Source organism: Atheta coriaria, unplaced genomic scaffold (genome assembly GCF_025399875.1).
Source record: "Atheta coriaria isolate IRGN ID8LTWV9N9 unplaced genomic scaffold, Caltech_Dcor_3.1 hic_scaffold_4_pilon, whole genome shotgun sequence".
Lineage (NCBI taxonomy): Eukaryota > Metazoa > Arthropoda > Insecta > Coleoptera > Staphylinidae > Dalotia > Dalotia coriaria.
In genome coordinates, this window is record NW_027045446.1 from 7,168,118 (window position 1) to 7,190,061 (window position 21,944).

The 21,944-nt window shown below is 40.6% G+C and overlaps 1 protein-coding gene across 1 annotated transcript in view; it reads right to left on the reverse strand.

The window, feature by feature from the left end:
- The window catches only part of LOC135790366 (forkhead box protein O-like), a 54,871-nt gene extending 34,329 nt beyond the window's left edge, over positions 1 to 20,542 (reverse strand). Inside the window, 1 exon segment of the mRNA XM_065300573.1 lies at positions 19,556 to 20,542. Within this exon segment, the coding sequence (XP_065156645.1) occupies positions 19,556 to 19,975 (420 nt within the window). The 5' untranslated portion in view covers positions 19,976 to 20,542.
- Between the last annotated feature and the right edge of the window lie 1,402 nt (positions 20,543 to 21,944).

Here is a 21,944-nt window from a genome sequence, read left to right on the forward strand (position 1 = left end):
GGCCTCCTTTTATGCTGCTCGACCGCGCAAAATCAAATGCGCAATTTCAAGCAGCGTATTCAGTACGAGAACATATTCTCCGAGCATTGCACAATATTACTAACTTCTTAGAATGATGACACAACAGGTGAAACAACGATTCAAGCGGAAATTCACCTTCCTTCGTGAATGCAGAACAAAAAAAAACAGGATCAAAGGACGATCATTACAAAACAACCCCCGAGAGACACCGAAAATCTGAACAATGAAAAACACGTGCAATACTTCGAGGTATTAATAACACCTCTCAGCTTTCGACGTTGGAAAATTGGAAGATTAGAAAATGGAAGTATTGAAAATTTGCAAAATTGCTTTCCTCCTTTTTATCATCGCGGGAGGTTCAAAGTTTGAATGGAAACAGTCTACAGCACGGGCATCCATGTCAAGAGTAACTTAATTACCCTCCAACGAAGCTGGCCTTTTTGGGGGGTGAAACTCAGACGCCAGGCGGAGATTTGTGCACACATGCAGAGTGCGTGTGTCGGTGATGTTTCATTCTGTGAACTCTCCCCAAAGGGGCCAACGTAGTACGCGCACAGTAGAGCAACAAGTGTCACGGTTGTAAGCGAGGGCAGAGACAGGACAAAATTTTATCCTTGGGACACCGCACAATATATGTCCAGTATAAAGGGTTTTTTGATACTACTTTAAAATCGGGCTAATACATTTATCATATCAATTGACTGCACAAAAAAAGTAAATATCAAAATCTTTTTTTCTCTTGAAGGTTATTTTAATATCAAAATATTTTAAGATAATATTCAGAAAAAAATGAGTTCATGTGAAGCTTTGCAGGACAAAATCGTAGCGTATGGTTGCCATGCAACCGGACGACGCGCCGGGCGGCATCTCCAAGGATACCTGGCGCCAGCGCCCGCCGACGTCGGAAGCAATTTGCCAGATGCGGGGCCTTCGCATACGCACAATGACGACGCTGCTCCTGCCGCCGCCAATGCTGCGCGCTCCCCTCGACAGTACACCAACGCCGCCACATCGAAGTGAAAATGCGAAATTAATACATTAGCTCAAAAACGCCCGCCGAGCACTCAGGCCGAAAGACTAAACACGAAGATGATATTAAATCACGAACGCAACGATTAATTAAGCACCACTTGGTTTCAGCTTCGAATCAAAATAAATTACGAAGAAATTAGAAAAGGTTTTTTTCCGTAAGCCTGGTTAATTTCAACTTTTAAATAAAGTCAATTTAAGCACATTAAAAATGGTTTTCGTATACGTACTTTGTAAGCACTTTGTAAGTACTTAATAGATCTTGATACGTTTGAAGTTCCACTGGGAAAGAAACATGAAAAAAGGATTATAAAAAACATTCTCAAAGCCGTGTAAACAGGTGAAAAATCCGCCTCAAACATAAAAGAAACTCAAAAAGATAAAGTTAATAAAATTATAACAGAAAAAAATACCGATCCAAAACTGGCGCAACTACAAAAATATTAACATTACAAGATGTAAATCGCACTCGCATGAAGAGCACAAGTCACCGCCAGCGAGTAAAATTGTGCAGCAGAAGGAAGAGGAAAGAGAAACTCGGTAAAAGATTGGCGTAACATATCGTCGCGACATTCGAATCTGTGTGTCTTCGCATGAGTTTTCCGTGTTTTCCACGCACACATATTGCCCCAGCTTCAGATCGCGAAGACGACTCGGAATGAAAAGATTTGTAAGACAGGTAGAAAGTGGGAGAGCGCGAGCGAATGCTTATCGCATCGGACGGAGATTTCCGGCCCGGACGCCGGCGCCAGCCCGACGTAATGGATCGTCCCGGAGCAACCCCCAGAAGCACATAATCCGATTTCACCATCTCCGCGCACACGCGAAAAAGAAACACCGAGGGAGCGCGCATCGAGTTCGTTGCTTTTTGAGAAAACTTTTAGAATCACACGACGCAAAAAAGTTTAATGCGTTCTTAAAACACCCTCAAACAACGAACAAAGGCGAAATGTATGTATTTCAAAATGATGAATAAATAACACGGGGGGGAGCTATTTATATATAGGTTCCAAGTAGTACCTACTAAATAGAATCTGGTTTGGGACGGCAATCGGTGGAAATCCGATCGCGTTAATTAACTACTGAACGTGCCTGGGATTAACAGCAGCAGTTGGGGGCGAGGACGCGCTTAAGCCCCGCAAATGCGAGCACATTGTAACGCCATTAGTATTACATTATCGCAATCGGCGCACTCTGGAATTCGACAAAGTCGACAAGGCGTTGTGTAATCCTCCGACGAGTCGTTCTAATCCAGCGAATCGCCCTGATCGGATTACCAGTGCATCTTGTTAAAGACAATTAACTTTCAAATTCGGACACGCTGATAATTTAACAGAAATTTCAACCGGAGAGATTAGTTTTAGACGTAGAAATTGGATAATATTACCTCAATAATTTTGATTTTAAAAAAATGCTCAATTATTAATGAATACGTAATAGCTCCTAACTGTTAATAACATAAATGAATATGCATAAATTATAATTATTTGACTGTAGTCTTCGCGCTGCGGTCGACAGGCTACGTCTCCGACCTTGCCGGCCTAGCAGACCGAATCGGCGGCACGGCTGAGCGCACGACCTCACTTTACCACCTTACTCAGTCACCTTTCTGAATCCGAATTCCGAATGAGAGTCAGAGTGCTCGTTCAAGTCTCGCTCATTTTCACTCGCGGCGCTACCTAAAAACCTCATAAATTTCGTAACATTTCGACTCGGACCGAGCAAAATCGATGTTTTAATGTCAGAACATATAAAAATACAACAAAACACCCAAAAAGTAAGTTTCTTTAAGTTGAATTGAGACCGAGCCAAAATCTACTGCTAATAATATTATTATCATCATCGACTGTACAATGAATTATGCCCCATTTTAGTGGTGCAGTTGGAACAGGATGTACGAATAGACAAGCAGTTGATATTTGTGTGATAGCACTTTCCGATTGCTTTTTTCGCTTTGCGGCGCGGACAAAACTGGATTCCTATGACTTATCGCAGTTGGTAGAAAAAAAAACGAAGCGTTTAGAAAGTGTTCCTCTGATGGCCACGGCAAACGACGACTTCTTCCGTTCGCGCAAGTTTGGAAACAAACTTTTATTTCTTCATTTTCATTATTTGGCTTTGCACTCCGGGTTATACGCGAGGAATGATGAATCGCTCCATGAGAGAGCCTAGTAGTACTAAAACTTGACTTAATAATACTTATTTAATTAAGTGAGTTGCGAGTTGTTTTCTGCAGGGTGGCCAGCAAAAATACCCCCGGCTTTTTTTCAAGTTTACGTAAAAAATATGACTTGCAAAACATTTGGTCACCCTGTTGAACACTAAAAAAGTAGCACAAGAGCTGAGCCGGAAAGAAATGAACTCCAGAATTCTTTTGTGATGCATTTCTGTGTCAATAAACAGAGCCGCTCGAAGGGGAAGTCTAATGCGCAAATTTAATATTTTCCAGTTTCAAATTGCAATGAACAAATTATTTACATCGTAATATACAGAAAAATGCTCCAAATATAGATATGTACATATTCATTATAGTTTAATAACTTGTGTTGTAATGTCACAAATTATAACTTCTATCAAAAATATAGTAAAGTTATAGTTTGTAACATTTGATAACGTTTATTTCTGCAACACAATAAAATATCATCGCAATGGAGTCTTACGACGTGTGTGTGACATGCAATCCAAGATTTAAGTCGACACATCACAAATTGAAAACGATTCCGCAGCGTACTCGGGGCTTTTCGTGAGGGCGCTTGAATTTCAAGGAAAGATGATGCTTTCATGCTTCGGAACAATCTCTACGTGTACATGAAGAAAATTGAAAAAAAGATCAATGTGTCAACGACCTCCGTAAATAATTTCTAATAATAATAATCTACATAAATAAAAATTAAGCATAATTAGATATTGATTTAATTGAATAAATTATCATGTCAGTTTTGAAGCATGTGGAATTAAAAAGTTCTAAATTCAATCAAGTTTGACATGCAGCGCGGAATTTAGTAGATGAGGATGACATTTCTCATCGGCTCGCATCGAAGCCGAATTAGCACTAATGCCATTTGATGCGTGCGCGTCCCAAACTACGAATTATTATTTCAGTTTCGAGTCGCGTACTTCAACTACAGATTTTACGCACGATCGACTGTGGATGCATTCGTTGGTTCGTTCGGGCGCGAGCACGAATGAATGGCACGCATTTTGTCAGCTTCGACCGAAGTTAGATAATGATCCGCGCGCGTCCGATTTCCATCAATGCCGCCGCCGCCGTCCGTCGGGGATGGCGGGAGCGGCCGGGACGCACTTTGTGGTCGCGTCGCGTCGCGCTGACAGCGCCGATAACGGACTGTTGCCACACATGCAAAGTATGTGAAGAGTAGAGGGAATCCACGCTGCGCTGACCATCGCTGATGATTCAGGGGGCGGGCGGGTGGTCAGCACGTCCGAGTCCGGGAAAAGCGCCTCTCGACGAAAGGACTAATTAAACGCGCGCGTTAACCACCCTCTCCCGATCGACTAGTCGCGCGGAGCGAAGACCTAATTGACAGTTTGATTACATCCCTCGTTTCAAAAGCCACTGAGCATCATCTATCAATATTGGTGGACCGCATGCTGATTTTTATTCGCATCCAAAATACTCGTATACCAACAGAAAACGTTAATCCAAAAACAGAAAACTTTTTCGGCAACTTATGTAAATCACAATATGCGGTATTTAAAGCAAATACCAAATAGAAATCCATTTGTCTCGTGCCTGATTTTTCACAGTTAGAATACAAGGGCCGTTCTAATTGCACTTAATTTTATTTGTTCAACAAAGCTCGAAGCGACGGTCGCCGGTGGAGTTGGACACAGTAAATATTTAAACGGCTTGATTTACGACGTATTAATCAATTGGTAGTGTCTGCAACCTGCTTAGCTATGCTCGAGCAATCGACATAAGTAGTTCTGCGGGGACGAGCCACTTTATTTCGTGTTAGACAACACTAAACCGCCCTAAAAAGATTTAAGGGTGAAATTTACTCGCGTGTTTACCGTTGTTGACAAAGTGCCCCGAGAGGATTAATAATAAATGCGCATTGTGTATTCACCGCAGACGAAAACCAGCACGTAAGAAATTACACGAATTAATCGTACTTAGGACATTTCTAACCAGAAGAAATCGTTTACGTGTCGGATTATTGTGAATTGTAAACTTTGAATGTTGCTAAAGCAGTTGGAAAGCAATAAAAGTCAATGTTAGGCAATGCCACACATAAAAGTGCAGTCAATGTCCGCGACTTGCGGGCCGGTTGTTTGGCGCAGATAGACAGGCGCGCAATTTTTAATATTTGTTATTGACATTATTCGTTATTGTATAGTCTGCGTCTGGGCGCGCGGGCGAACGACACCGAAACACCGCAGACAAGCAGCGAGGGTTTCGCAATGCACCGTCTACGATTTTTCAGTCAAAGTTTTTTCAACTTTTTCTATGAGGCAACTGTCCGAACGACACAACAACTTAATCCACAATTTGCATCTCAGAACACAAGATTTTTGACGGGTCACGTAGCTTATTAAGACATATTTAATATATTTATCGCCTACATATTAAATTGAAACCAGTTTATGAAATGTTCAACACTACCCTAACCAATGTTAAGTTAAAAATATAATACCTATAGCTATACAATGATGAAAACAAAAACATAGTGCCAAGATAATACACGCAGTTATTAATATATGTTGTTGTTTAATACGTATTATTAATTCTGTAATATAACTGATAGATAAAAGAAGTACGAGTGGTGCTCACACAGACCACTTTTTTATTGTTGTTATTTTGTTGCTAGCAATCACTGTACGCGCCGAAAAACGAGAGCGTAGACGAGTCGAGGTCGCGCGCACGTTTTCGCACGAGCCGTGAAATTCGCGCGTATTGCACTAGGTCAGTATCGCAAAATAAACAAACAAAAACAAACCAGCACGCAGTAATAACAACGCTCCGTGTGCCAAAACTATCTCATATTACCAGTAAGTACAATTTGACATACACACATCACAAAGTTCAAAATCTAAGTCATGGACTCAACACGTGGCATTTGATTCAGAGTATTTTCTCCAAGCTACTTAAACCCAGACACAAAATGTTAGAGAAACGCTGCGGCATGTCTAGAACAGTTAATTTCCGATCTGATTATGCAAATGATAACATGTTCGTTCGTCGGCACATGCCTAACCATACGCTGGCTGTGAGTCTTGAGCTCGTTAAATTGCATTTTTTACACTTGTCATCTTGATGAGCGCGCAAAGGTACAGGTTGGACGAGTTTGGTGCGTTTTGCTCGTTGGCGTAATTAGATGCGCATCGGCAATTAGGCAAGTGCACTTAAGATATCATTATTATCGCGCAGAAATCTGGGAGATTATTGGAATATTTCACGTTTTATGTTTGACATAAAACTTTCAGTCTTTAATGTCAAAGGAAATTACGGATAAATTGACTGATAATCAATTAATAATAATTTGACGTTTTTAAATGCAAAAAAAAACAACACGTTTTGTTAATTTTCATTCTTAGAATCTGATCGCAAAATGTACCTAACGATCATGATAGATAATCCTGCGGGTGGCTCAGTAGGTCTGTAGGCCATGTCGCGTGTGCCGCGGGTTGGTCGCAGGCAAATATTATTTGTTTACGTCTCGCAGGATGAGAGCAGGCTGGGCGGTTTCGTAAACAATCTCCAGTGCGGCGGAGACACGTTCACGCAAACAGCGCGCCGCGATAACGACGCAAAACATTGCGGAACGTGGAAAAGACGACCGGCGGCGGCGCTAAAAATACCATGCGGTTCGCCGCCACACTAGCCTGTCGTCCGTGGCGATGTGTAGGTGGTGAGATAATATGCAAGCGCGGTAAAAATACATTCACATGATGACCATAAATTTAGCAAGTGTATTGTCATCAACAAAACTCCAATTAAGAATCAAAAAATAGATTTTTTATTTACTTTCATAAAAAATTAGATCAAATTTATTAATTTGAACATATAAATTGAATAACAACCCGCAAAATTAAATATTTCTTGAATTAATTTTAGAGGAAGTTTGCAACGCGTAATTTTAAACATCTTCCTCCGATTTGGCACGCGTCGTGAACTGCTATTGATACGTCCAGAATCCAGCATCCAGCAGCAAAAGCAGTGCACTTAGTTGAGTTAAGTGTTTACACACCTAGGCCGGAATTTATTAATAGCAGAATGAAAATAAACGCCGACATCAGAAATGTCTGGAATTTCGAAACTCCAAAGATCACATAATTAAAGAACTTTAGCTACAGCAACATCCACAGTTTAAACGTATACCATCAAGGCATTATAGAAATATCGTAAAATAACAGTGGTGTAACATAAATGTCAACTAAAAATATTGATTAAACGTTAATTTCGAATTTCTACGCGATTCGTCTTTCGTTTCATTCGTCATGGAAACACCGTGCGCCCCTTTACAAATGCTCGCAAGTTCTAACGAGTCTTTTACCGGAAAATAACGGCCACTGTCACATCGGTTTGTTGACGACCAGTGAATCACGTCTAGAAACATAAGACTCGCGTGCGAAAAGTAATGTTTTGATGGTTTTGCACGCGTTCGCGCTCGTCGCGTTCAGCGGCGGCGACGAGGGGTGGCGTTGTCAGGTCCACCCACCTGTTGCCCGGGGCCTTATAAATGACCTTCTGTTTTCCCACGACGTAGAACGCCCAAGCACTCACACGCCTGCACCCTCGACACGCTTTCCTCGTGTCCGACAGTAAGCGAACACGCGTGAGACCCACGTCCTCCGCACTTACCGTTTTGTCCTAAGATTATGATTGTGGTGGTTCATTATTGTTACTTGGTACATACCTGAAACACAACAAAAGAAAAAAATAATTAATATTGTCGAACCATTTTTGGGCCGCGAATTAATATATTTGGCAGGCGCGTGAGCTGCGAGCAAGGCCGGGAAAGACCGGGTGGGTTTCCATTAATTTAATGAGAAAATGGCCCGCAGGGCGTCGCGCTGAAAAGTGGAAATCACACCGTGTTATATTTTTTGGCGTAGATATATCATTTAAAACCAGTGCCCGCTCAAAAACGTAATTAAAATCAAAGCTCAAATTACATGCATTGTTTTATACCTGAATTTATACTTCAGTCATAGAATGTATCTTGCAACATTTCTAGTTATTCGAATCTGGTCATAATTTCCGATCACATGTTAAAGCGCTAAATAAAATCGCAAGTTCGTGTGATTCATGTTCGTAAGAATGTTTTTGACACCAGTCCAAAATGCGTTTCATTCTACGATTTTACAACGACGTAATAAGCATGATAAAACTGCGCGTGATTCTCGGAAATCCGTACCATTTATCCATTCACCCAGTTGAGATTCAGTAAGTATATACGCAAAATTTCTCATAACCAGTTCGTCCTTGAATGTTTAATTCGTTACCCACAGCAACAATATAAACAAAAATATGCTGTTATCAAGTGCTGCTGACAAACTTCATATTTTAATATCGTAAATCCGCCCTGAAATGCACTATTTCTCGCCGCTGTCGCAGTAAAATGTATTTTCTCCAAGGTTTCGTTTCTTTTTCCGAAGCCCGACGCGGCCGGAACGTGCGCAACGTCAGTTTTGCGAGCAAACATTGCACACTGTTATTGTCACATCGCTGATTTTTCCTATTTTCGCGCTGCCAGCCTCACGATCGGGCGGATTTTATTCATCAATTCATTCATTCCTGGCTCGTACGCTACGCGTCGATTTTTCTACGGCCGCGTGCGCCAACGATAGGCATTATGCATTAATAACCGATCAAATTATGCATGGCGTCGGATTTTAATTTATTCACGAACGCGCGCGTTTTTCCGCGTACGTTTCATTACGCGCCGAGATAAATATGCGCCGCGTATGTGAACCGCGAGTGATGAAAGAGCGCTGCGATGCTAGCGGTGGCGCGCCGCGGTTTCGAATTTATTTGAATAAATAATTAAGCAAAATGGTGGATACCACGTGAAACTGGTTTCGCGCTCGACCATCGTCAGCAAGCGTTTTTTCGATGGAATTTATCACCGTTCCATACATCTACTTGAGTATGTCAAAAATGACTTAGATTTATTTTAATATTTTAAATCAAATTCTTTATGAGACTAAATTTAGTTTCACTTTTGTAACACTTTATTGTATACTATACTTTATCCACAGAATGATAAAAGCATCAATAATCTGCAAATGATGGACATTATTTTGCTGTACTGAACAAAATGATTGGTAACTTATAATAATCATAAAATCGAAATGCAACCAATTGATTTGAATATGCTCGCATGAAACAAAACTTTGTTTTATGCATAAAGTAGTTTTAAACTAATCTAGAGTGCCTAGTCAGCTACCATAAAGTAATTTTCAATAAGTGCCACTTCTTAATCTTCATTTGTCTTCTTTTTAGCGCTGTGTCCCTTATACACCCCCAAAGTATAATTTAATAACAATTCCCGTGATCGATTGTGCTTAAACGCCACATTGTTGTTGCGTTTTTTTGTGCGCGAGCATAAAATGCACTCGGGTCGCGTTTGATTGACGGCGAAAGACACGTTTGTGACTCGCCTGTTTGAATTAATAAATAGCGAAATGTCGTGTCGGACGGACACCGATAAGTCCTTGGCAGCGCGCTTTTCACACTTTCCACACATTTTCCGCGTTGCAACACGCGGCGCGTGCAAGTGTTTACAGCGTTTAGAACGTTGTGCGTTTACGGTAATTGTGCATACGTTAATAGTAAATGAATGTAGGCATTACAATGTGCATTGTCCAGCAGCGTAGTAAAATATGAAAACCTAATTGACGCTACAATAAAAATGCATTTCGACCAGATTCGTGTCGTGTTCGAAAAAAAGGTACAACCAACACTACGCGATGGGAAATCGTATAATGCTGAAGCAAGGCAAAAAATAGCGACGCAGAAAAGTTTCCGTTTGTGAAGATGGAAGCGAGGTGGTCATGACAACCCCCGTGTTATAGGGCTACTCAGAATTTCACAGCGCACACATAACGTGGGAATAATATACATATCTAACTTTATCATAACTAGAAAAGATAAAAATACGTATCTGCTATTCCGATAAATGTGTGCGGTTATGAAATCTAAGCGATTAACTAAAACCAGGTTTGAAGACCTTAGAATTAGCGTGAGATTGCAATTGTTTTGCCATTGTCCGACCGGAAGTTCGGTTTCACGTTCGGCCGCAAATTTGATGTCCGTCCACCTTATCTCTCAGAGAGACATACCTACATTTGATAAAGATAAGTTCCGACTGGCGAAACCGCAACTAATGTTTACGCCAAACCACCACCACTATTTCGGGCAGTGTCGAAAAACATGCGCTGAAAAATCTCATGACTGTTCCATGATTCGGCAGCAAGTGGCTGATGAAATCTTGAAATTTCTTAATAATAATTTTTCCACTCGTGCCCCGATTTCGTTCGAATTTCGATAGCGTTATTTATGCCCGTTTCTCCTTCGATAAGCTATCGAAGCCGTTGGGTAGCTCCGACCGCCACGGGGTTATCGAGGATCTCCGAGTGTCAATTGTGTAATTCGATGCGTCGTGTTTGCGTCTCTCGCGGCGCGGCATAAACAAACACTACACACGCGACTCGCGATGCAGTCGAAATAAGTTGTAAGGACCGAAATGTCTAACGAGAGCTTCCTAGGTTACTGACTTTATATAAAAAATATTTGATAAACGCTCCTCTCACAACTGCATATTTTCCGGACAAAGTAAAGTCCCTGGAGTTTATTACAAGCTGAAATTTTTCGCATTCCACTCTGTCATCATTTTACACGTTTTATAAAGCGGGATTATTAGAAAATTGTTTTCATATTAATAAAAATAAAAATGTCCACATGTGAGATCTCATTCATCAAGGGCGAGGAGGAAAAAATTAATAAATTCCAGGTGTTGTTTTTAGCGTGGGATCAAAATTGAAAAAAATCCCAAGAATGTCGTGTAACTTTATTGAAGAAATTTATGGACACACATTTTGCATACAAATTTCAAAATTCTTCAATTTCGTGCGCTATTTGTGTGAAAATGCTGACGCGGCAGCTGCAGAGTTGCATCCACAAAAACAAATCACCAAAGTAAACATTTGTAAAAAGTTGTCATCGCATAGCCGGGTTGTATCGATGTGAATTAGTTAATTGAATGAAAATATGTATTTTAATTTCGGCCACGAAAAAAAGTGCCGATGAACATGCGCGCAGCAGGCAGTATGAGAGCACCGCTCAAGTTCGGTTCTCTGCAGGCCGGCAGGCTTTTTATCCTTGACATAATTCCGGGAGCGCCATATGTGTACGCATGAATGCACACGACGCACGTCGCACGCACCGAATTTTATTTTCAATGTTTCAATTCCAATGCAGTCGCAACAAAACGCGCGCCGCATGCAATCACTAAACTAATAATATTTTCAATAACTTAAATAATTAACTACGGCACTAATATAGAAATGTCATGTTGTATGTTAGCATATTTTATTTTATGAAATGCATTTCGCTCCAATTGTGAAAATGATCAATTTGTTTCTGTTTGCGCAGAAAGCACGTGGACGTGATGTTTTTAAGGTCACGCGGCCGCATCGAGAAAAAAATCGTGTTTCAATTCGAACATCTTCTTCATCAACTTGGTCACAGTTTAAAGAGTAGAGACGCATCGATGGACTTCTTTTTCTTACATTCTCAGATTTGGATTCTCAGATACCGCTACGACAAAGATTCGATCCGCCGATCCGCATTGACCATTGACATAATTCTCGGCCGACGCGAGAGAAATACCACTTCTTCGGCGCGGAGAAACGCAGGCGGTGAAACGACCTTGCAACGTATCTCGCGCGCAACTAATGACGTCACGCTTGAGGTGAATTCCATCCAGTAACAACAACATTGAACTCAAAAACGTTTTAGGGTTATACAATCGTTAGAAATATTTTAAACGTAATTTTATATTAATTAAACCGTTTTGCCATGTTCCTGGTCTTAAGAAACGAAAATCTACAAGGAATACAGAATCTAAATTTGATTAGAATACTTGTGATAATAAACAAACGGACGCGTAGCTTACTAAGGCGTAGCAAGGACGACTCGCGTAAATCCTAACAATCCGGGTTTATTTTCACATCCGATATCGATGCAGTTCTATTTCTCAAATGCTCAAGGATTTTCGCACAAAAATTCCATGACTCTCCATCAAAGCCGCAATAAATAGCCAACATTTTACGAGCGGCCAATTAATATAACTCGCCAGTTTATGTGGAAATTAATATTATGATTAGCTTGCTAGTTGAAATTCCAATTTCATTCAGACATAAATCCCAGCATGTAAATTGAAATATCATTCATGTTTGCATGTCCGACGCAGCTTGACGTGCCACTTGCATGCGCACTCTACACCTGAGAACGCATAACCTAAGTTGAGTCTGATTTATGTTTGACGAAAGTGCGCGTGCGCATTAGACTTAGCTTAGCGCGGCGCGCAATTTGAGCGGAAAGGTTAAACACGACGTCCCTGAATGCCGCGCCGAAGAAAAATCAGCACGTGGAGCGCGAATATTCGATTCGCAGGAATTTAACTCGCTGCCAGAGACTTTTATGTCTAACTGCAATGTTATTATACGATAAATTTGTATGCGAATGGTGTAATTGTCGTAAACGTTCTCTCGCTATTAATAACTGTAATTATTGTAAAACGATAGAGAAAAAAAAGAAGTAAAGATGAATTTTTAAAATATTGATTTAATTAAAATCGATAAAAATTTAAAGAAAACCCAGCAAAATACGGATGTTCTCACTGTGAACTTTATTTATCATGTAAAAGTGTCAACTTACATATGCTTAAATTAATTGATAAATAATCAGTACTATTAAGATTACATATTCGATGTGATGTTTAAATTTTAAGCTAAATTCCCAATCGAAAATCCTTCACGCGACGTGGCCAAACCAAACACCGCGTGCTAAAATATACACAGAGATGACCTTGCGCGAAAACGTTACCGTGCGCGCGCACTTATATCTAAGTCTAAATATTACTTCCTCATCCTTGAAAGTTCGACGGCGTGAATTCGAATGAGAAACCGAATAAAAGTCAAAAATTGAATATGCACATATTTAAAGCAGAAGAAAACCAGAAAATAGTGATAACAGTTTTCAATATTTATGGATATTTTGTTGAATTGCGATGCGGCAAGCTTTGTTTACAAACAAACATGACTACGAAAGTCCACTGACCAAAAAACCACAATCATCTCAGGCTAAATCTGGATATTTCGCATACAAGGTGTTCGTGGTTGTGGCGCTCTATTAATCAACCACAAACAAGACTCGACCTGACTTAAGTCAAATCAAGTTTATCTGATTGGCACGTATGAGCTTGGTACACATGGCACATCCACGCGAATTCATTTATTAAACTTTGTACGATTCGCTAATGTCGGCGAGTTGAAATTACGAGCGAGCCCGCATGCGTGCGGTGTGCTGAGCTATGTGGTAGACGACATTGAAGTTACTTAATAATAGATAGTGCGCGCCGCGTGCGAATACGCTCGAGTACGTTTATAAACCGGTTGCGTAATGTGCGCAAACTTATTTCCTACTTCTTGCCCGCCGCGCACGCGGCGTTTATTTACTAATATCGCGTATGCGGCGAAATTTCCGCGAGTCGCAAGTCTACCATTTTAAAAACAACGATGTGCAAATATCACAAACCATCATTTAAATATCAAATTACTATCAAATTTAACTTTATTAATATTTGTGAATATTTTAACAAAAATATAAACAAAAATAAAATGCCATTACCTTCCCCAATAATTCATCTTTACTTTATCTTGATAATAAATTATTAATAATAACTGATGATCTAAATTTGATACATTGTTAGCAATAACGAAATTATGCTATAGCTTGCACTCTGCAGGCGTGTATCTTTCTCACAATTACCTCTCTCATAAATTATCGCGCCCGCTTAGTGTGCCGACACAAATGCATACACACATGCGCAGTATTAGCGTGCGATATGATATAATCATAATCATAATGCGCGCCGTTGAGGGCGTTATCAATGTGTACACTAGTGCATTTTAATTTGTCCGCACGTGTGCAAAAAAACACAACGTACGTGTGTGGCGTTCGCGCGCGTGCGCGCATTGCTTACTGCGGCGGATTTCGAGCGGTGTAAGTAAGAATAAATTGCGTCGTTGAAAGGCGCAAGTGAAATGGAGGCGTCGCGACCGAAAACCATCGACTCGATTCAATTTATTAAACATTATCGACACACTCGAAACTAAGTGTACTAACTGTGCTAACCGTGACTGTTTTAAGATTGAACGGCGTAGTCATAGACGCGCGCGCGGCAACGCGGCGCTATGCAAATATTTCGAAGGCCTCTCCGGCGCGCTGCGTAAATATACACCGCCTGATAATAATAAACGCAGTGAGTTAGCTGTGGCACATTTTGAATTTGCGCGCTTTTCACGCGCGTGGACACGATGAATGAACCGAGGTGCAACGCGTGCATTATTTCAGGAGCACGTTTCGGTGACAAGTTGGGGCCACACATTGCTAATGCTCATTAGGTACGTGCAATGCGCTAAGTAAAGGAAATTTCAAGGTGGGTAATTTTCCGAGTGATTTTTAAACTTGTAAAAGTTAAAACATCATATTTTAAAATAAATAATAGAACAAAAAGTTTCTTGAGGTAGTAAATAATGTTTACCCTCTTATTTTCATTACTTTCAGTGCAATCATCGTCCAAAGTGTGTCCATATTGTATTTCACAGCAGCCGGATTAGTATTCCACGTTTGGGCAAGAACTATGCGCGATTTGCGTTTCTATCACGCTCGTCGAGCATCGAATATTTCGAATAATTCATGGCTAGATTACGTAAAGCGTATGTGCACGCGCGTACGCGCCGCCACCGCTCTCGGCGCGCGTTTTATTCACTCGTTCGGTTCGTCGGTTCGCCGAGTGCATTAATATCACAACGCGGCACACACGCACACATCGCCAACGATATTATAAGACCTTGAAGCGCCTCGTGGTTTTATATTATAATTTTTTTATTTCGTGTGCTGCGATTTTTTAGAGCGCGCCCGCCGCGCAATTAACACGCGATCCCGACGACTGCGAGTGTCACTTTGCGGCCTGCCAAAAACTTCAACAGTGACAATTTAGTTATCAAAAACGTTTTGATATCTCTTTGACTCGGGTAAGTCAATGATCGAAGCATAAAGGTGCAAAAAATCACGCGCGGAAGAACCTTGAAGCGTGGAGCGGGCTCGACGTAGACTTAAGTCGAAATTACGAAACTCGTGCGTACACACTTTGCCCGGCTCAGTAAACTTTGGCAAGGCAACAAAATTGCCGATAATTACATGCACTCACGCAATTAACATTAATTTATGCTGGACACAATCATACGAAGCAGATACGCACTTTGTACAGGAGCATAAAATTCTTTCATATTTTCAAATGAATAGTGTAAATGTTAAGTATAAGTATACTTAGGTAAGTTGTGTGTTAAAAATCGCTTCGTTTTGTAGCTTATTATTTCGAAGGAATCGTGAATCGGCGGCGGGCGGCGGCGTTGTCTAAGTGTGGTGGCGTTAAAAGTGAAACGCGTCACCGTGCCCTCAATCCGGCCCGCGGCCCGCCTAATTATAAACGCGGCGCTCGCGATGCATTCCGCATTCACGCCGGCCGTGTGGCAATCGGTAATTTTGCGGCGCAGTTGCAACGCGAGCATTAAATTCTCGCCTTAGGAATGGTCCAAAATGCATCTGAACTTAAATTTTTCAGAAATAGCACTAAATTACACCATACTCGTAAGTAGTTTAATTAGTAAGTATCTACGCTTAAATAAATAGCTCTACACACCTAACCTGAAACCAAAACTTAATCGCAGACAATACTAACTTTAACTTTAAAGTCCTTTAAAGCCAGATTCTGATGAGATTCGCCAGATATATATCAATAATATTATGAAAATTTAATAAATATTAATCATCTAAACATTCCTCAAAAAATACACGATTACTACACGCGACAATAAACCACCGACACTTTTAAAAATTGCGATCAATCAAAAAAGATTGTGTTATTGCGATATGATACTCAAATCGTAAATTGATAATAATTAATACGCAATACTATTTATTATTAATATCACTCACATGAAAATCATGACCTGATGCATTCGCATTCATTTTGCAACGTCCTTTACCTTGAGAACAACGTTAAAACGAAAAAATGTGCCATGCTAACAATAGAACTGATCAAAATCAATTGGAAAATACCGGTTCGATATAGCAATTCGCTATAATTTTATTGTGCATTTACTATCGATAAGCCAGCCATGAGCATCGTTGAGATAGCGCGATTTTCATAATCCGCCGGAAATTTTACTTTAACACACTTTTTTATTTCATTTTATTATGGCACCTCGCATACGCGCGCTGTCAATGAGTGCTAATGTTCTCAAACCAAAACGAACGTAATCTAATCGCAACCTACACGGGTCGTACCTGCTCTTATACATACTTATCATGTGAGGGCGTGTGTTATCATCATAATATTTTAGTATTTATATCTGTAAGTTGTGTAAAGGCTAGACTTTTCATAAAATCTTAAATTCAGTTATCAATTGTAGCATATTGAATTGAAAACTCATATTAATTAATGCGTATATAAGTTTATATGCTCGTAATGAATGAAAAATGTTTGAATTTCAATAAAGCGCTATCGGCTTCGATTAATAGCGATTACGAGCGATGCCGGAGAGGGATATTATAAATGAAGGTCGTATCGATATTGCGTTTTAATTTGCCATACTGACACTAGGCGTACGTGCACACCACATCATCTGTGCAACAATAAATATAAGTAATTTTTAAAGCAGATGATAACAATGATAAAATTCCACAATCATAGGTTCAAAGATAACTATGTTCTAAAAATTAAAACCAACTAATAAACTGTTGTTTACCTTTATAAACAATCAATTATTAAAATAATTCATTTAATATTTCTAAGTGTGATTAAAAAATATTGAATATAGATGAACTAATTTAAGCGCTTATTTATTGACACACTATTCCCATCCATTCGGTATATTCCTACGTGTGAATGTTTATCAAAAACACGCACGGAATATTTCTCGATACGGTCGCGTCGCACTCATTGATAACACTGTTTACCAATTGCGTCATCGAGAAGGTTGCGCCGCGCTGTTTACTGATCAAATTCGACGCGCGCGCTGCATTCGGATGCGGTGCGTGCAAGACGATTTTCGGAAATTTTGAATAATTGCTAATCAAGCATTTCAATTTCCTCACGGCGCAAAGGTGGTGACTAAACGCAATGACAGTGTGTGCAGCGTCAGTGCGTCGTCTTGCGATTACATGTATTACAGGCGCGCACCGAGCACGTAACGAGCCTCGCGCCTTGTTAATTAATTGACGTTGAACTCGACGGCAGCGAACAATGGCGCGATGTCTTCGAAAGTGCGCGACGGTCAAGTTTCAAGGATAAATGGTGTTGCATAAGATGCACTCAAGATTTGTTGAACACTTTTTATTTACTCAAATCGCTAAAACAAGAATAGACTATAGATCCTAAATTAGTTGAATCAAAAGCAGAGGAAAATAGTTCTCATTTATTAAGTGAATATAAATGGAGCGATTACAGGTGGAGGTAATAGTATGTAATTAGAACTGTCTCTTTAGTTCAGAATATAAAAAGAATCGAAACAATAACATATGGTAAAAGAGTCTAAAATAGTCTTACAGTCACCAATAATAAGTTTAAATACTAATTCTATAAAAATGGGAAATCCTGCAAGATAATTGACTAAACATGTAAAATCTATCAATTTGTGGTTCTCAGGTGGTATAACATATAGTTTTAGTAATTTCTGCAAATTTAACACTTCTTACTATAATAAAACACAACATTTTTATGTGTTTCTCAAACATTGTCACTATTCTTGCTAATATTGAAGCAAAAACTATATTTTGTTCATCAATAACTTTAAATTTTAACTAATTACTCCGCTCTAAACAACAGGGAAGTACAAAAGAGGATATGCATGTCAAAATACATATTTTACATTGATAACACGTGAAAAATATGCAGTCTGGAACAAACACATATCAAAGAAATGATTTACACAAAAATAATAACTAATTTAATAGTCTTGTTATGAACCAAATGTGCATATAACAATAGTCTAGCAAATTGTTTGTTTATACAACAAAATATTGACAGTTTTAACCTCATATATAACCTTTTTTCATTTCTACTTGAAATATTTTAAATAGATTGATTTTAAAAGCTAATAAATCAATACAAATATATGAAAAGTATTAAACTTTTATTTTAAACTTATAAACTAAGTATTTAATTAATAAAACGTGTTGTTTACACTTCTAACTCAAAAATCATAAAACTTTGCACACTTTTTTAAAATAATTGAGTCTGATTAAATGTTACGTTTCCCGATTGGCTTAAATCATAATTATGTCCCTCGTGCACTTAATTTGTATGCTTGTAGCTACTTAGTAACAATGGTATCAAGTCGGTCAGGAATCGTACTTAGATGCGTGCGCAACCATGACCTATGAATGCGACGCGCCAAAATGTTCAAGTGCGACCATAGTCCGACCCGAATGTGACTCATTGCCTATATGCAATTGCGCAATCAAACCGAATGAAAAAATAATAATTTTGATCGAAAAAAAATCCTGATTCTCCCTGCGAAATAATATGTGCAAAACACTTTTAATTTTTATATTGCGTCGTATACCGTGAGTGCGCAAAGGCTGACGCAGTTGCTGTAGAAAGTAATAAACAAGTCGGTTAGTAATTGCAACATTTTAATACGGTTTTCATTCAGTGTCGTCGAGTTCACGCACAATAACAACTAGCGTACATGAAAAAAAAAACATAATAAATTCCATATTACTGAATGAAACACGTGTTTCAATTTTTGCAAAGCGAAAAACTTGATGGAATGTTCTTGTCATTATAAAATCCACTAGAACTTGTTTTTTTACGCGGTAACAATGCGTTTTGAATTTTAATGACAACAAGCAAATCGTTAAGGGTGTGTATTTTTCTTGTTTTAATTGTGTACCACAAACAAATCGAAATATTTTCGCCGAATTTTTGTTGTTTGATAAGCGCGCAAGTGACAAAAAACGTAAACACTAATACAATTGTGGCGTAGTAGCTGCGGTATTTCCAACTCCCAAAACAGCACGTTTGTTTATTTACATCTCGGTGTCGTTTTCGCACCTCCTCCTCGGCCGAATCTAGCCACTAGGAAGTCCAATTTTATACGCTCATCTATATATGCGCACCGTGATATCCAACGGCGTAATACCGCAGCACAAATGAATTTAACCAAAATTTTAACTAGTACGTACCTTCCATCCAGCTGAGCTGTTACTATCACCCTTATCCTTGAAGTAAGGAACATTCTGCACCATCCACTCATAGATCTGCGAGAGGGTGAGCCGCTTGTCTGGCGAGGAAGTGATCGCCTGTGTGATGAGGTCCGCATAGCTCAGATTGCCCCATGCGTTCCGACGACTCGAGTTCTTCTTAGCGGCGGCAGCGGCGGCCGCCGACGTGGGCGCGCCGCACGGGCCCGCAATCGGCAACCCGCCGGCGCACTTGTTGCCCGCCTCGCCGTCCGGCTCCACGTAATTCTCGGGTCGCGGCTGTGGCCACGTGTTCGAACGCGCGCGCGCTTGCGGCTCGAAACCGCCGTCCAATTCCGCGAGCGGTTCCATGATCGACATGTTCATCTTCTGCACCGACCACTCTTCGTATCCGCTATCCATGGATACCACGCTTGAGTCACTGTTCGCACACAGCACGCGCAAATTAGCACCAAATATCACCGGGGGCGGCGGCGTGTACGAATTCACATCCAATAATAAGTTTCACTTTTGCGCAAAGTTTCAATTCAAAAGTTGTTGCAGTTCAAAAGTCATCGTATCCGTCTCGCGTTGCACACATGCGGTTCCTGGCAGTCGGCAGAGTCCACTCGCTCTGCTGTCGTCGACGTCAGTTCGGTTCGACGGTGATAAGACGGCAAAGTTCAGACGATAGCGCGGACGCGCGACTTGCGGCTGTGATCGCTGATGTTTTCGATGCTCGGCGAGCGCATATCACGCTCATCACTAAGTATACATACACTTGATGCGCGCACTAAATATCGTCAGCTATAGAAAAAGTGTCCAAATCCTTTTTGTTCAGAGCACACAGCGCGAATTTTAACTTCGTTGACAGCGCTAGAGAAACACGTCGAAATGAGTTTGATAACACGCGTTCGACTTCTGCGACGTTTGCGACGTGCGCTCGCGTTACGTGAGTAGCTCGCTGCGAGTTCTCGCTGTGCGGACGGCAGCGCGCTGACTATTGCGAGGCAGCGCGCGGCGAGTGCGTTGGAGGACGCGCGCGAGAGTGGTGGCCCCTGCGCGCCCCGCCCGCACCGCACGGATCCTATCCGCGCGTATTACTTATCGCGGCCGAGTCTCGGTGCGATGTTGCTACTTGGCGCCACGCATTCACTGGTGGCTTCGTAATTGTAGCACGCATCGCACGCACGTGACAGCGCCGGCCATGCGAGGCGCGTTAATTACTACCACCTATTAATTCTATCAGGTCGTCCGAAAAATGGACGCGAGCGGACGAACCAACATATAATCCTAATGCAGAACAAGTTAATTTGAATATTATCACAGAATCATAGTAAGTATAGTGTCACCTTGAAATATATTCAAATATTTAATTCCCAAAGTAACATTTAGGATTAAATATTGTAATAATTATAATTACTTGAGTCTAAAACTAGTTTTTAAATAGTCATTTTTGAAAAAAATTAAAATTGCAACTCTTTGAAAGTTTTGGTCATTGTGTTGAGTTTACAAATGTGTTCGGCCCATTTCATCTTGGTAAGACGTTTTGCATGTAACATTGTGTCGCCGTAGAGCCCCGCCTGCTTGAGTCCGCCACCCGCTGCGCGTACTTCCACCCCGGCTACCTGCCAGCATCCGCGCTACACATAAATACTGCCAAAAAGTAGGTAACAAACGCGGTAGTTTCGCCATAAAAGAGGTAAAAAGATGCAAAAGTTAATCTAACGCTCCGCACATATTCCCATCTTTGCGACGCCACGTCGGCGGCAGCAGCGGCGGCTATTTAGATAAAATACTTGAAACAAGCGCGCGAAGAAGCGCGCGCGTTGCGAATTCCGGTAATGGGTTCGCCCGCAATACGTCTTCATTTATGTCCGAAATTGAAATAAAGTTATAGAGCAAGTTCGGGATAGTCGACCTGCTAGGGGTGCGAATGGGAGGCGGCGGATGCTAGCGCTGGCGTTTTCGAACTTTCTTTATGTACTCGCCACCGCCGCCGCCAGAAAGATGCCATAACTGCCGACGACGGTGCGTCGCTCTGCCTCGGTGTCGTTACAGGAACGGAAAACGACTTAGGGGTGGGTCTTATTGGATTATCGCGATCTGTCGAAATTGAACGGTTATCTAATCCAACTACAATCAATTCATAAACTCAATCAAATATTTTAGAAATATTTTTGCCACTTTTGTACGTATTTTCTAGATTCACGCTTTTTTAATGCAATATCCTAACTCATTTCAACCCTAATCAAAAATACATTGGTGTATTATTCTATTCTATGCTAGTGTGGTGCGTGGCCTTCGAAGACAAGGGCCTTTTCTCTTTCCTTTAGCCGTGGTGCAAGATTTATCGTCCGAAAATTAACCGCGCAGATCTCGCGTGCTTCGC